Below are 17,357 nucleotides of genomic sequence, written 5' to 3' on the forward strand. Positions count from 1 at the left end.
TTCTCGAGACTCAGCTAAGTCAGGCTATAAGGGCACCAAGACCTTCCTGTTCATCAAGTGAAGAAGTTGCTCGTCTGTCAAAAGAAAATGCTAAGCTCGGGCAACAGGCGGAGAACCTGTGAGAGAAACTGCTCGCAGAGCAGATGTCCGCAAATGCTCGGATTGACCTTGTTCTCAACACTCTTGTGGCCTCCTCCAAGCCTTCTTCCTCTAGTGCTCCCTAGGAATATCTTCCAGTGACCAGTGCCAGTGACCAGTATCAAGTTTTTGTTTTTTTTTTGATGACTTGTGGTAGTTGTTTTTTTTTGTGATGTGGATGGATTTCACCCGAACTGCTCCCGCTTTCAACAGTCCAAACTTTCCTCTGCTTTTTTGGCAGAGGCTTATGTCTTATAAATCAATGAAGACTCTCTTTTTGCGGTTAAATGCTTTTTTTTTTCTGCTTCTCTTTTCTATCATGTTGTGTGTACACATATGGCACGAGTTAGCTGGGGTAGACTTCTTTATGCTGATTACTTACTTGTATATTTTTAATGATTCCAAAAGGGGGAAGATAAATTGAAGCAGGGGTATCTGAGTAAGGGAGAAACATAGAGTCCGAGGGAACTTGTGAAATTCCTGGTACTTTATCTGGTTTATTGTGTTCTACAAATGGTTTTCAATTTTTAAGTTTGTCATCATCAAAAAGGGGGAAATTGATGGGTTTAAAGTATCTTAGACTTATATTTTTGATGATCTAACAAACTTATTATTAAGAATCAGATAAAGGACCTGATGTACACTTGTACATATCTCTATCAACGGATTCAAGCTAATGTGTGTTGTATGACTTCAGACAGAAAAGAATCAACTCAGGGACCTGATCCCTTTGAGTTTCCCTGACAGCAGTACGAAGTCAATTCTACAGTTGGAAAGTGACTGCATGCACTGTACATGCGACAGTACAGAAACAATGCAACAGTCACTTCCCATTGGGATGGGCTTTTTACTAACCAAGTGTTTACATCATCCCAGTGATGTCATCCAAAGGATATTAACAAGAAGCATTACAACAAAACATCACTTGAACACTTGTGAAATAATTCAAGCACTCAAGATCTGATAATCAAGCATTGAAGTCACAAGTACATTAAGAACAAAGTACAACACTACTACAGACCAGTTCCTACAACAAGTCTTTTGTATGTCCTTAGTTGAGTTGAATCTTTGTATTAGTTTTTCATTGTAATTCCTACTTTGCTTATTTAGAAGCTTTAACTAGGAACCTCCCAAAACCATAAACCCTTAGAGTTTGTGTCGTGACTAGAGTTAGTCATGAGTTGAAGTCTTTGTAATAGGTTTATTGCAAAGTGGCTTGTAATAGGTGTATTACAAGTTAGTGGGGGATTAAGAGTTTAATTCCTAGGTTATAATAGGTTGTAATCTAAAGATTGCTCAAGTAGTGAAGTTGAAATCCTACAAGTGTAGGTCGTGGTTTTTTATTCCCTTGAGCAGGGATTTTTTCATGTAAAATTTCCTGTGTCATTTACTTACTAGTTCATTAGGTATTTCTGTGGGAACTGGTATAGGACTAGGTCTCTATACAGTTTGGTGGACTCATACATTCTATCAATAATGAACTGAAATCTCCTATATTTATTTTAGAAAGCAAGCTGCTGTGTAAGCTACTTCTGCCAGCTGTTGTGTTAGTTGCTACTGTACTAGATATAGATAATCTTCTATCGGGGTAATATTTATCCGTAACAGAGTACCGACAGGATAAGCTCATTGTACCAGATATAGATAATCTTCTATCGGGGGTAATGTTTATTCATAACGGGGTGCCGAAAGGATAAGCTCATTATACCAGATATAGATAATCTTCTACCGGGGGTGATATTTATCCATAACGGGGTATTGAAAGGATAAGCTTATTTAGGAGACTTATTACCAATAGAATGCTAAATAGATAAACATATTTACGGTGGGGTCTCATATAGATAAGCTTCTTCATGAAGCTTATTTACAACTTAGTACTAAATGAACATTCATAATATAATATATTTATAACACTCCCTCTTGGATGTTCATTAAAAGATAATGTGCTTCATTAAAACATTACTAGGAAAATCCCTGTGAGAAAATCGTAGCAAAGGAAAAAGAGTACACATATTTAGTAATACACATAACTATTTGTCTCATTAAAAACTTTATAAGAAAAACCTCGTGGAAAAAACTTTAGTAAGGAAAAAAGAGTATAGCGCGTATTTTACTCCACCTGATAAAAATTGTGTTTTAAATATTTGAGTCTCCGCATTTTAATCTTGTATTCCATCGTCTCAAAAGTTGAAGTTGGCAAAGATTTAGTGAATAAATCTGCCGGATTGTCACTTGAACGGATTTGTTGCACATTGATCACTCCCAACTATGCCTTATAAAAAGGACTAAGCGGTCATTGCAAATATAATCCGGTTTACAAGTCCGAAGTCGAATCCCATAAAGAACTAAGGCTTAACTATAACTGTTCAATATTGCTAAGAAATACAAGTCCAAATAATTTCCTAATTATAGAGATTATAATATTTATTTCTAATTAATTAACTAACAACTATTATAAAGCGGTAAAACTATCAACTAACAAGGATGGAATTTTGAGACAAGACTAAGGAGGTCTAGAGTTATGATTTCTCCAATTGTCGGAATCCTTCCCGCTATGCCTTATATAATTTCGCTTAAGTATTTTCTACCGATCGTGAGTACTTCAGGTGTCATAATTCTCTTCCGAGCAACTACCACAATTTATTAGACATAGTCTTCCGAACTACGCTAGCTGTCACTAGTTTACTGCTCACTAAGATCGCACCAAGGTTTCGTTATTCCTAATCCCACTTTTAAACTCTTCGTATTGATTCCTCACATACGTCAGAAGTGATGTTGCTCAACAACTACCTAAATATGTACCCTTTTCCAAGCAATACATACTAAATAGGCATAGTCAATTGATGGCCATTCAATCAACAACAATAAACATGTAGTTGAACAAGTAGAGAAATCCAACGACTCAATTCTATAAAAGCATAACAAGAATTTATCTTACAAAAGGTTCTATCAAAACTCTAGATAACAAATTAGCTATTCATACTAGTATGCAAAACTACAATACTAGAATTCATAACCAATAATGGAAATAAGAAGAAGGAAATGAAAAATTCGTAGAAGAATTCCCCCGCCTTGCTTCTAGTGTGTTCTTGCCTCCTTAGGTCAAATCCCCCAGGTCTGATCTAATCCCTTAAAAATGGTGTTTAATGAATATTTATGTGTAGGAAAATGCCTAAACGAAATAACCAAGTCCATAACCAATAAGGAGACAAAATAGGCTTTAAAACTCGGAACACACATCACCTCGCAACAGACCTTGCGGCGCGAGCTTCACCGCGAGAAGAATTGCTCGCCTCGCCTGCTACTGCTGCTTCGTTTCAATTGATGCCAAATTTTGCCTAACTTTCTCTTTTCTTTTCTTTGCTTTTCAAATATTAATTATCACCTCATCGTTATGTCTTCAATCATCAAATTATGATATCAAAATTATTCCCATCATCAAATAATCACGAGTCATTCTTGTAGTGCATAAAATACACATAAAATCTCTAATTTGCTCCTAATTTCATTTTCAACGTACCTACACATAAAATAAACTCAATGAAGTACACATATAATATAATTTAGCATTAAAGCACCTAAATGTACGATAAGTAATGCACTAAAAATATATAATTATAGCCAAACATCACACATCAATGTCATAATTTTTCTGAAGATCATATGTGTAGAATAATTTTGGTGAAATGTGATTTGTTCTATCTCCTTTTATAAATCCTCCATTTAATTGGGCTATGCATGCAACAATGTCTTCGTATAAAATTGTGGATCTTTTATCACATTCCAAACCACATTTTCTTTGAATAAAATGAATCACTGATCTCAACCATACACATTCCCTACTTGCTTCATGAATAGCTATTATCTCAGCATGATTTGAAGAAGTAGCAACAATAGATTGCTTTGTGGAGCGCAATGATATGACAGTACCTCCACATGTAAACACGTACCCAGTTTGAGATCGAGCTTTATGTGGATCAGATAAATAACCTGCATTTGCATAACCAACAAGATCTGCACTACCTTTGTTAGAATAAAATAAATCCATATCAAGTGTTCCCTTTAAATATCGTGATATATGCTTAATCTCGTTCCAATGTCTCTGTGTAGGAGAAGAGCTATATCTTGCTAGTAAATTAACATAAAATGCTATGTCAGGCCTTGTAGCATTAGCGAGATACATAAGTGCACCAATTGCACTAAGATAAGGTATTTCGGGACCAAGGAGTTCCTCATCCTCTTCTGGAGGTCGGAACAAATATTTTTCACTTTAAGTGATCGAACAACCATTGATGTACTCAATGAGTGCGCTTTGTCCATGTAAAAGCATTTTAAGACCCTTTCTGTATAGGCAGATTGATGGATAAAGATCTAGTATGCTAAATGTTCAATTTGTAGACTAAGACAAAGTTTTGTCTTTCCAAGATCTTTCATCTCAAATTCTTTCTTAAGATATTCAATTGCCTTTTGGAGCTCTTCTGGAGTTCCAACAAGATTTATGTCATCAACATAAACAGCAAGTATAACAAATTCTAATGCCATTTTCTTTATAAAAATACGTGGACAAATAACATCATTTATGTAACCTTCTTTCATCAAACATGCACTGAGGCGATTATATCACATGCGCCCAGATTGATTTAAACCATACAAAGATCTTTGTAATCTGATTGGGTACATTTCACGATACTTTGAACTATATGCTTCAGGCATTTTAAATCCATCAGGGATCTTCATATAAACTTACTCAAATGAGTCATATAGGTTATGACTTGCATTTAGATGGCATGACATACTCAGGTGTCTGGACTACAAGTCTGATCCTCACAATCTTTTAAAATATTGTGAACTATATTGTATCAAATATATTGTCGACGATCATTTTGTATCGGTTCCTAAGCGACATAACTTGTTGAGATCTCATCACTTTCTTTATTTTTCAGGTACCTAAACTTCTTCTGGAGTTTCATGAAATATTATGTTGTGGGCTCTTCTAGAGCTCATTTCCTCCTCATTATGATCATTTTTGATCATTTGCTCCTATCATTTTTCAAGGATTGTTACCTTTGGAATAAATCGATTTACTACACTTCATGCGTGCAGTAAACTTTATCCTTCAGGGACTTTAATTTTAATAGGAGCATTTGCAGCTGAAATATGATATTTAATTTTGGATCATCAAATGTTTCTGGCATTTGACTTGAATTATCTTCTAAGTGAGGATCAAATTAGTGATAATTCAATTCATATAGCATATTTTTCAACTGTTTATTTCATCCCCCAAATGTTAGAAAAACTAATATATATCCCCAATCTACTTTGGAAAACCTATCTTTGTGCATTGTGGTAGAGAAATTAATCATATACCACACATCAAAAGTTATTAGATAGTAAAAATATTTGGTTTATGATCCTAAACCAATTGTGAGGGGATGACTTATCATATTTTGTTGGTCTGATGCATACAAGTGATGTTGTATGCAATTTAGAAACTCTTAGACCAACACATGAGATTTTGTTCTCATAAGCAATAGTTTAATTATTAATAAGAGGTATTTAATGCTAAACTAGCTTGGATATAAACCAGCATCATCAAGATGAACTATCTTGATTTCATAATCTGAAAATGATGCCCTTAATCGAGCAAAGCAATTTCAAATGCCAAACTGCAGGTTGACAATAAACACATATGTAACCATCTCATATATGCATCTATAAGTAGTTTACATGATAGGTGAATGAGCTCATATTCACCTTTTATATATACCAGAATTCAGGGATCTTAGTCCCAACTTTAGCTGGTATAATCAATTTATTATGAGAACAAGCAACACAAGAGAATTCTTGAAGAATCTTCTAGTTCTTCAGTATATGCTTATTTGAATTCTCAAATAGCTCATTTAAAAATGGCAAATGAAAACTTCAAGTTTATCATGTCATGTGCTATCTCTTAGTAAGCTTCTGGTTTACTATGGCATAAACTTTTGTATTAGTAAGCTTCTGATTTACTGTGGCTACTTTTGTATCAGCAAATTTCTACTTAACTATAGCTACTTTTGCTCAGTAAAACTTCTGATTTACTGTGACTGATTTTGCATTAGTAAACTTCTGGTTTATTGTGATACATGATATATTGCAAATTGAAGAATAAGGTGGGTCACTTCTCACATACATATTATTTTACCCCATATGATTGTGGAAATATGAAGATTTTCAATCTTTCAATCATTTGTAGTCTCAATATGATAGCCATTTGTATTAGTAAACTTCAGGTTTACTACAACATATGTTTTGACCATAATCATATAATATGAAGACATATTTGTATATAAGCTCTTCGAGAGCCTTCGTTTATTATCCACAATCTAATATTTATCGGGCACTATTGGTGTCATGTGTCTTCTAGACAAACAACTAGCTCTTCGGGAGTTGTTGATACATTTTGTACTATCAAATATTGCTCACACACTTATGGTATCATGAGAGAAAGTTTCTTAAAAATTACATAAACAAAATAAATATGATAGTAAACATCATTATCAAAGCGTTACTTTTATTTATGTACAATAATTACATAACCATACTATCAACTATAAACAACAAAAATTAAAATATTTACATTTCTACAGATTCATCACCGATCACATGATTTGTTTCTCCTTCCGGGAGTGTAAAGTAATCAACTACATCCAAATGCATTAAATCTAAATTATCTTCAGAAATAAAATTTGGTTCCCCATTTTTCTATGTCTTCTTCAGGGAGGCTTGATACAGCTCAACCAGTTGCTTTGGCGTACGACATGTACGTGACCAATGCCCTTTTCCTCCACATCTATAGCATGCAATTTCTGCTTTTGCTGCTTGCACCGCTTCATGCTTTTGTTTCTTCCTTTTCCACTGCTGGTGGTGAGGAGAGTTCTTTGGTGCATTATTATTACCATGATTAGAGTTTCTTCCCCGATCACGACCATGACCACGATTGGGGCCACATCCTCTTCCACGCTTAGCTTGGTGGAAGTTCGTCTCATTCACTTCAGAGAATGGACAAGAACTAGTAGGTCGGTTTTCATGGTTTTTCATTAATAGCCCATTATATTGCTCAGCTACAAGAAGATGTGAGATAAGTTCAGAATACTTTTTGAATCTCATCTCTCGATATTGGTGCTGCAGGAGCATATTAGAGACATGAAAAGTGGTGAAGGTTTTCTCCAACATATCATGATTAGTAATATTATCACCACATAAGTTCAATTGGAAAATAATTCTGAACATAGTAGAATTATACTCACTGATAGATTTAAAATCTTATAGCCTTAGATGAGTCCAATCATAGCGTGCATGTGGAAGAACGACCATCTTCAGGTGGTCATATCTATCTTTCAATATATTCCACAGTATGATTGGATCTTTAATAGTGAGATATTCCATTTTCAAGCCTTCATCAAGGTGATGGCGTAGGAATATCATTGCTTTGGCACGGTTTTGGTTTGATGCTTGATTTTTATCCTTGATGGTGTCTGCCAGACCCATCGCATCAAGATGAATTTCAGTATCAAGCTCCCAAGACATGTAGCTTTTGCCCGATATATCTAGGGTTACAAATTCAAGTTTAGAAAGATTTGACATTATTTAGAAAAAGAAAGTTCTTACCTCTGATACATTCAAAATATTTGCTCGAGATGACAGAGTCTCGTGCTGATAACGTGTTATAAAATAAAGAATGTAAAGTAAAGACAAGTATAGAGAGAAACTGATATATTATTCAAACTTCAAACTTATGTACATAATGAACTGAAATCTCCACTATTTATAGAAGAAAGCAAGATGTTGTGTAATCTGCTTCTGCAAGCTACTGTGTAAGTTGTTACTGTACTAGATATAGATAATCTTCTACCGGGGGGTAATGTTTATCCGTAATGGAGTACCGACAGGATAAGCTTATTGTACCAGATATAGATAATCTTCTACCAGGGGTGATGTTTATCCATAACGGGGTACTGAAAGGATAAGCTCATTGTACCAGATATAGATAATCTTCTACCGGGGTGATGTTTATCCATAACGGGGTACTGAAAGGATAAACTTCTTTAGGAGACTTATTTCCAATAGAGTACTAAATAGATAAACATATTTATGGCGGAGTCTCATATAGATAAGTTTCTTTAGGAAACTTATTTACAACGGAGTACTAAATAAACATCCATAATATAATATAATTATAACAAAGAGTGATTTATGAAATTTTATGACATGATTATTGGTATTTACGTAAAGATACCCACATAATTCAACTAAGACATTTGACATTCTAACTGTACTTTCCACTTATCCATCATTTCTTTTGGTTTAGTATTCAGTGTTCCTATATGTAGGGGTGTACATAGACCGCGTTGGTTCGAATTTTATCAAAATCAAATCAAACAATTATATCGGTTTGATTGGTTCGATTTTGTCGGATTTTTCGGGTTTTTCGATTTTTTTTGTTAAATGAATATTATTTCAATCTTGCATTATTAAAGTAATAGATAAAATTTTGATAAGTGAATATATGTTTACTAAAAATAAAAATAAAATAACAAACATATGATCTATTAAAGTGATATTATGGGAGAATATTTTTAGTAACACATAATAGTTTATTTTCTTAGTCGTATACCAATAATTTTTGGTTGATGTACGCTTTTAGGGTTAACCAAATTTAATAATTAAACATAAAAATTAATATGGTACCTAAATAATGATATGTTCTATGTAACTTTAGATTATCGAAATACCACTTTAAATTCGAAAAATATATAATAAATATGAAAGAACAAAGAGATGATTGACGCATTTCAATAACACATAATAAGAAAGTGATACAATCTATTATTTAAAGTAAATAAAAATAAATGCACTTTATAGTTCTAATAAATATTATATCCCATGAGAGGATCTCAAATATTTCTAGACATCTTTTAAATAAAATTCTATATAAAGTCTTAAAATTATATATTTATATGTCAGTTTGATTCGGATTTTTTTTACTCAATACCAAACCAAACCTAGTCGGGTTTTTTAATCGGTTTGATTTTACTTTTCGATTTGGTGCGGTTTTCCGGTTCGATTTGTACACCCCTACGTATATGTATTGGAGCCAATTAATAAGGTGTTTGAACTTTTAAAAAGTAGATTATACGTTAAAAGCCAAAAGCGATAAGTTGGTAATACCCAACTTATGATTTTTGACTTATTTCTGTACTTTTCATGCCTAAAAGTAGGTGTTTATAAACACTTTTTATCATTGCCAAACACTACAAAAACTAAAAAAGTGCTTAAAAACCAATAAATACTTAAAATAAACCAATCCAAATACCCTCTAAATTTGGATTCGTACAAGGAAATTTCACGTGTTGGTGGTAAAACGCTAATAACAAAAGCGATTTCATACTCAACAGGGCTTGAACCCGAGATTTCGGACTAAAAATGATAAAATACTATCACAATCCTTGTAGCCTGTAGGTAGTAGTTATCCACCATTAATATCCCTTTTATGTTTGTTATATGTGAAGGACACGTCAATCGCAAAAGTTACCAAGCATTACACTTTTAAGCAAAAGGCTCCGAGTCATTTATGACTAGGCACAAATTGACTACCTCTTGTCTACATTTCTTTTTCTTTCCCTACTAGATGGCTGTGGTCCGTTTTTGCACGGGCCCAACATTTACATTTTCCGGTGTTTAATTTTTTGGTGTATTGGATATGATAATGCATATCAGTACTACGTCCGCAGAAAATACATTTGAATCAATAGACACAAAATCTTGCATTTTTAAGTTCGGTATTACAAATAATTTTATCCATTATCAGCTAAAATATCTACCCACGTGCTGGATTTACAATTAGACGCAGGAAAAAACAAAGAAAATATACACAACACTTTGTCATTAATAAACTTTCGACAAAATGACGATGTGCATGCGTAGCTAAATTCATGATTCAACACGCCGCTCCTGCCCACCACCGTCAATTGCTATATAAAAAGGCAAAAGAGATGGTTTCAGTAAATTGTTACATAGAGATTACTTAACAACAACAAATATTCACCTTAGAGATATAGAAATTTTAGGTTGAAATGTATCCAACTACAAATTCAGCAAAAAACACAAAAAGATAGGAATACACAAAACAAATAATAATAATAATAATATTGAGTCTGTTATACAAGTAGATGAGTTTGAATCTCAATTTGTGTTAGTGTAGTCAAATTATGATTTAGCACAAAAAGCATTATCGGATGTGAGACTCTTTCTTCACATAAACAGGCCCATAAGACATAGCCTTGCCTAAGGACATCATACCAAAATATATTAGCTTTCCTATAGCAACTCTTTTCCTTCATTCGACCAAGTACAATTTAGTTTCCTTTTTACTGTAGAATGCTAGCAATATACATCACTTAAATGGTCCAATAATACATACGAATAATAGCAGAACAAAACAGTATAGCACTTTTGAAAAAGCTAACCAAAGCCTTTTCTATCCCTCTAACGTGACTTACTACATTTAATCATCTGTATAGAGAAAATATTTATCCAAAAAAATGCATATATATGAATGTCAAGATTCATAAGTGACATGCTTTTAATTAATGGCTTTCAGTTTTAAAACCAAAATTTTTCATCATCCATCAATGCACAAACTCAAAGATTCATTTTTCTAGCACTTCACTTTACGAGATTTTACAAAAAAAAACAAAATAATTGCAATGAATTTGACACCTTCTGATAAGTCAAATGCTTGATCTAGACAGTAAGACGTAAGTTTCAGCAAATAGAACCAAGTACGGCAGAATAAGAAAAAATTTCTATCAGATAACCAGCCAATGCATGCCAAGTATTTCGACCTCATATTAACAACAGAGGTTTCAATGGCCACATAATTGCTGAAGCCTGATTGATATTGCCTTAAAAAGAAGTCAAGACCAATTGTTTTGGGGATAAGTAATGTCAAGACCACAATCAGTTTCATCGGGTTAGTTAAACACATTAATTTGCCTATTTGTACGAGGAACTCAATAAAAATCCACCTTCATTGAACTAAAAGAAAATTAAGGAAAGAGTGAAAGAGTAACAGATGAAAAACAATTATCAGATTTAAGAGAAAATAAATATAAATGTCAGGACGAAGATTATTTCTTATCCAAGTTACTCATATAGAATAAAACTCATTCAAAATTCACCTCCTGCCTTCAAGAAAACAAATTGAAGAAAGTAACAGAGGAGGAAAGAAATCATTAAGAAACTTATGGAAGCAACAAACGCAACATAGTAAATTAACTATCACTCTTCAACTTCAAAGGTTAGGGGTAGTCCGCGTCCTTTTGTCTACTTTATGCTTTTTAAGGAATAAAAAAGAGTAATAGTGGAAAACAATGGAGATCAATCTTAATACGATATAAAGAACTTTCACACAGCTCTTGAGCAATATCCTCAAAAGTTGATTCTTCAAAAGCAAAACATTTAGAAAAAAAGGACAGCTAATAGTTTTTTCTTTTAGGGTAGAAGGAGTTTTCAACAAACCAATATGGGGCATCCAAATACTAAGCATCAAGAAAATTCTACTGCTGCAGAACAAGAAGCACAAAACCTGCATAGATAAATTGTTGTATCCTACGTAAAATTTAATAACTAATGGCCATGTCATTTTAATCATTTGACACCACATGTTACTTTGATTGAGGAATATGAATAAACTACGGGTATGACAAATGCAAAATAGACACCTCCCAAATTCCATAATGTTTGTTTGAAAGTCTTAATCGGACATAGAAGTTCATATTTGGTTTTAACTCTCTACATAGCAATTAACTGCGCTGAGTTTGTAGATTATCTCTAACATTTGTATAATGTCCTATCTTGAGACTCTTTCAATATCACTTTATCAGAAATACAACATATATTTTTGGAATGTTAGATAAAACCGACAAATTAGAATACCTAACGTCCTGTACCAAAAGCTAAATGCAATGAAATCTTAGGAAGCTTTGTAATACTATAAATATTTAATGGTAAAGTAGCTAGGCCTGCAACATAATAAGAAGGCAATAGAAGCTTGAAAGCTGTTAGAAGCAAACTAATAATCATCTCAGTGTTCTATTAAAAATGTATAGCACATCGTATCAGAGAGCCACGGGACATGAAATCAAATCCATGCTCAATTCCATGTACAAAGCTTCAAAGAACACCAAATAACATGAATGCTAAGAAAAAAATATAAACCTCAAGTAGCAAGAAATAAATTTGACTTATTTTGTTCAAACAGAAGAACACAAATATACTTGATTTGCATATTATCTGGGTCAATAACTGCCCCCCAAAAGAACACAAATATTCATTTCAATGTAGTCATTTCTAAACCCATTTTGAACACAGAATAAACATTGTCCGTCTTCGTCTCTTAATTTTCTAATATTGTACTTCTCAGTTCTCATCTAAATTTTCTTCTTTTTTTTCTATTTGATCATTAAAATGTCTTATTTTTTCATCTCTTAATTATCTAATAATGCATTTCTTACCTAGATTCTCTTATTTTTTTCTTTTTGATATCTCTCTTCTTCTTTTTTTCCAGTATTCTATCTCAAAGATTTTTCAATAAAGTAAAAGATAAATAAGTAAATAAACTTCTTCCTAAAAATATGTGAAGATAATAAACTTATCAAATTAACCTCCGAAATATTTAAATAAAATACTTGCGACTAAGTTACACAATGCTATAATTTTAAAGAGTTACACTTCCCAAAATATCAACTCAGTCATGTTACACCCAATTTTAAATTACGTGTGGTGCAACTCAAAATCCATTTCATTTCTTACACATTTGGTCTTATCCCACTTATCCGATTTTTCTTTAATTGTAGTTCATCAATGATAAATTCCCAAAAGCTAAAAATTTCTTAAAAAGAGCAATCTCATTACTCACCAAAGTAACCCCAACAATTCCTTGGGTTTGCTTAAAGCAACATAACAAGCATAGCAGTAATAACGAACCTGAGCAAACACGCACAATTTCGGGAAGAATGTTAGTAAATAAAGCTTTTCCTTTGAGCTCATAAACGTCTTCTTTGTATCTGAGCAGACACAACAACATTACGATTAGCCTTGCTCATCTTCCGAGGAAAGCTCCAGCATAAGGTGATTGCCTTTTTCTGCTATCTACAGTTATAATATATAACTTGAGGCCCTACAACAAAGTTACATATTCTATAAATAAATTCAAAAAAATGAGGGGTACTAATTGGCCATATAAATATCAAAAAAATTGCCAATTAGCCATTAGAACCATCGGTTAACAAAATCTCCAAATTAATTATTGAAACCCCAATTTCAAACACTTTAGCCTTTAATGCCAAAGATGTCGAATTTAACTTTCCGGTAAGACCAGATTATAGTTTTTCACGGCATATTGTCAAACACCTTGGCTGCAACAATGCTCTTGTCTGTTTTTATGTCATTTTCGTTCGTGTTTAAACCTATGCAGGAAAAAACCAAACATGCATGTCAAAAGCAGATGTACACAGTGGAAAAAATATTCCAAAAGAATAGTACATAAGAGATAGTCACCAAATACCCATTACCAACAAAGAGGTGCAACAAACAACAAATCGAGCAGATAGGTAAATAAGCAAATAAGGATTCTTACGGCTAAAGAAGAAAGAAAATGTCAAGAAGTGAAGAGCAGGACAGGAACCGGAAGCCATGGTTGTTGTTGCCGACTGAGGCATTTTTTGTGGCAAATCGAGCAGAAGAAAGGAAATAAATTATGACCGAGATAGAAAGACAATTTTGCGAAAAAATTTAGAGAGAAAAAATCTAGCAACTCTCCATATAGATGTACCAAACAACAATAACGCATATTTTTTTTCTTGAGTTATACTTGTACATACTTAAAGCATAAAAGAACTAGTAATCGGAAAATAAGCCAAATTATCTGTTATAACAAATTAACATACATTGATAGTATAATTATTTTGGTAAAATCACCATGCTTGTACCTTTAACATAAATGCCACCGTTAGACATGAATTCATTTTTTTTATAATTAGGGGTTAAATAACATACATTTGATAACATTATATTTTCTTAGCAAAAAACAAAAGAACATTACCCTATATAAATTACTTATTCATAAGTCATATGTATAAAGTAGCAAAATTTTATAATTAGGGGCCGATGCATGCTTGTATAACTTCATTTTGCAATTATATTCTGGCCTAGGACAATTGGACCAATTTGCACATATAGTGCCAAATTTGTAAATGACTCTAGGTCACGAGTATTCTATTGGCTCCACGTTTGGCGCATATAGTCCTCTTTTCGAAGCGGTGTTGTATCGTAGGGAAAGGTACTTGCCCCTTTGGACCGGTTCAGGATTCAGGGCCGAGGAGAGATTGTGAAAATAGCACGAGTTAGCCATCAATTTTCGGACTGATAATCGATTAATAGTTAGCGTTTATAAAGTTATTAAAAGTTACTATTCTATGTAGAAATAAAATCTGGACAAAAATATCCAAGTTGAAACACAAAAAGTTCTAGCATAATATGCTAGATTATGGAGTTCCTAGGTATAAATTTCTAGCATATTTGTAACGACCCAACCGGTCGTTTTGAGCATTTGCACTTCGCTCGGTAGTTTACGGGCATGAGTAGGTTCGTATGATGTATTATGACTTATGTGAATCGTCGGTTGTGGTTTTTAGGTTATTCGGAATCGAATTGGAAGAATGGATTTCACGGTTGAAGCTTTAAATTGGGAGAGTTGACCAAGTTTGACTTTTTGTGAATTTGAACCCGAAACAAAGTTTTGATGGTTCCGGTAGGTCCGTATGGTAATTTTGGACTCGGGCATATGCCCGGATTGGCATTTGGATGTTTCTAGAAGGTTTCGGCACAAGTTGGCAAAAATTAGAAATTTCAAGGTTTGGAAAGTTCAAAAGTTAGACCGGAAGTTGACTTTGAGGATATCAGATTCAAATTGTGGTTCCGGGAAATGAAATAGCTTCGTTATGTTATTCGGGACTTGTGTGCAAAATTTGGGTTCATTCAGGATTGATTTGCTATGTTTCGGCATGAGTTATTGAAGTTGAAAAGTTTAAAGTTCGTAGATTTAGATTTGAGGCGTGATTCGTCGTTTTGATATTGTTATGTGTGTTTTGAGGCCTCGAGTAGGTCCGTATTGTGTTATGGAACTTGTTGGCATGTTCAGACGAGGTCCCGAGGGGCTCGAGTGAGTTTCGGACGAGGTTCGAATCATTTCATTGCATTTTTGCTAAGTTGCTGGTTCTGGTGTGATCGCACCTGCGGCTGGTTTGTGCAAGTGCGATGGTCGCAGAAGCGACATAAGAGTCGCAGAAGCGAGGTGTGAGCTGCTAAGGAAGACCGTAGAAGCGGAAGTAAGGGCGCATATGCGCGTCCGCATAAGCGTACGATTAGCCGCAGAAACGACAAGTGACGCAGGAGCGGGAGTTGGTTGGCGCACCTGCGCGTGCGCAGAGGCGGAGAATGTCCGCAGGTGCGAAAGGACCGGCCTCCATGGACTTCGCAGGTACGAGGTCGCAGATGCGACATTTTAACCGCATATGCAAAAATGTTGGGCAGAAACCATAAAATCGAGGCTTTGGTTCTTTCTTCATATTTTGAGATGTGGGACTCGGATTGAGGCGATTTTTGAAACAATTTTCATCAGAAGGATTGTGGTAAGTGTTCTCTAATCGGTTTTGATTATATTTCATGAATCTGCCTTCGTTTTTGGTAATTGAATTGTGAATTTTAAAGAGTAAATTGGGGGTTTGGGCCTAAAGTTTCATAATATGAGTTTTGAACATCGAACTGGAGTCGGATTTGAGTGAAACTAGTATGGTTGGACTCGTAATGGAATGGGTTGTCGGATTTTGTGAGTTTTGTTAGGTTACGAGGTGCAGGACCGGGTGTGATTTTTGGCCGATTTTGGGTTTTGATTAAGGATTCTATCTTTATCATTTGGAATTGTTTCCTTGGGTTTTATTTGATGTGTTTGAGTTACTTTTGGCTAGTTTTGAACCGTTCGAAATTCGCTACGCGCGTGATGGCATCTTTGAAGCATCGCTTGGCTTGCTCGGCATTTATATTGGCTTGTTCGAGGTAAGTAACTCTTCTAAACTTAGTGCTGAGGGTATGAAATCCCGAAATACGTGTTACGTGATTGGTATTGAGGTGACGCATATGCTAGGTGACGGGCGTGTGGGCGTGCACCATGTGAATTGGGACTCTGTTATTTCCATGGCACTATATAGTGGTCCTACTTTGTTGATGTCCGTGTTTTCACCATGTGATAAAGTAATTGAGTTGTCAATCATGCTAGATATCATGTTTATGCTTTATGACGATACTACTAGGACCCATATTGGTCGTTTCTTGCTGTCATTTCACTAATTTCATTGATATTTCGTACTCAGTCATATTCATGCATTCATATCATATCCCAGTCTCAGCTGTTATTTATTGATATATCATATCATTGTTGTCGAGCTAATTTCATGACATTGTGAGCCCGTGAGTGAGACTAGAGAGATTGATGACTTAGTGAGGCCAGGGGCCTGTTTGTGAGGATATTGATACTATAGCACGTGAGTTATCTGTGTAGCACGTGAGTTATCCGTGCGGATCCAGATATTGATATTATGGCATGTGAGCTGTCCGTGCAGCACGTGAGTTATCCGTGCAGATCCAGATATTGATATTATGGCACGTGAGTTGTCCATGCGGATTATAGCGCTTGGGCTGTAGGAGTCCCTTCGGAGTCTGCACACCCCTAGTGAGCACAATTGATTATATATATGTATATGGATCGGGTTGCACGACGCAACGGGCCTAATGGGCATATGTGGATTGGGCTGCACGCTGCAAAAGGTATTGTACAGTACTGAGTGATTGAGTGTGGTAAGCATTGAGCATAGTGAGAGGGAATGCGAGACAGTGAGATTGAGTTGTCACGACCCAATTTCACCTATAGGTCGTGATGGCGTCCAACACTATAGCTAGGCAAGCCAACTAGTAATTTAAACACATATTCAATCCTTTTTAAAATTAACTGAATAATTAAACTCTTCTTACTTGCAATAATCAAGACAATGTAAAAATATCTGGTAAATTAAAATAAACAAAAAATAATTAAATCCAAAAATTTTACTAATGTGTGTGCC

At 34.4% G+C, this 17,357-nt stretch overlaps 1 protein-coding gene and 1 long non-coding RNA gene across 2 annotated transcripts; both read right to left on the reverse strand.

Moving 5' to 3' along the window:
• Positions 1-6,882: 6,882 nt before the first annotated feature.
• On the reverse strand, positions 6,883-7,218 carry LOC138893554 (uncharacterized). The gene has a single exon (XM_070178179.1). It carries the CDS (start codon positions 7,216-7,218, stop codon positions 6,883-6,885), a length of 336 nt encoding a protein of 111 aa, XP_070034280.1.
• Positions 7,219-9,919: 2,701 nt separating this feature from the next.
• On the reverse strand, positions 9,920-13,960 carry LOC117277398 (uncharacterized). Its single transcript, XR_011408338.1, has 2 exons — positions 13,168-13,960; positions 9,920-10,151 (listed from the first exon to the last, which is right to left on the reverse strand). It is a non-coding gene; the product is annotated as an uncharacterized lncRNA (long non-coding RNA).
• Between the last annotated feature and the right edge of the window lie 3,397 nt (positions 13,961-17,357).

This window comes from Nicotiana tomentosiformis, chromosome 6 (genome assembly GCF_000390325.3).
Source record: "Nicotiana tomentosiformis chromosome 6, ASM39032v3, whole genome shotgun sequence".
Lineage (NCBI taxonomy): Eukaryota > Viridiplantae > Streptophyta > Magnoliopsida > Solanales > Solanaceae > Nicotiana > Nicotiana tomentosiformis.

Coding starts and splice junctions, on each gene's coding strand:
- LOC138893554 (XM_070178179.1), bottom strand. CDS start 7,218: ATGAAAAACCATGAAAACCGACCTACTAGTTCTTGTCCATTCTCTGAA.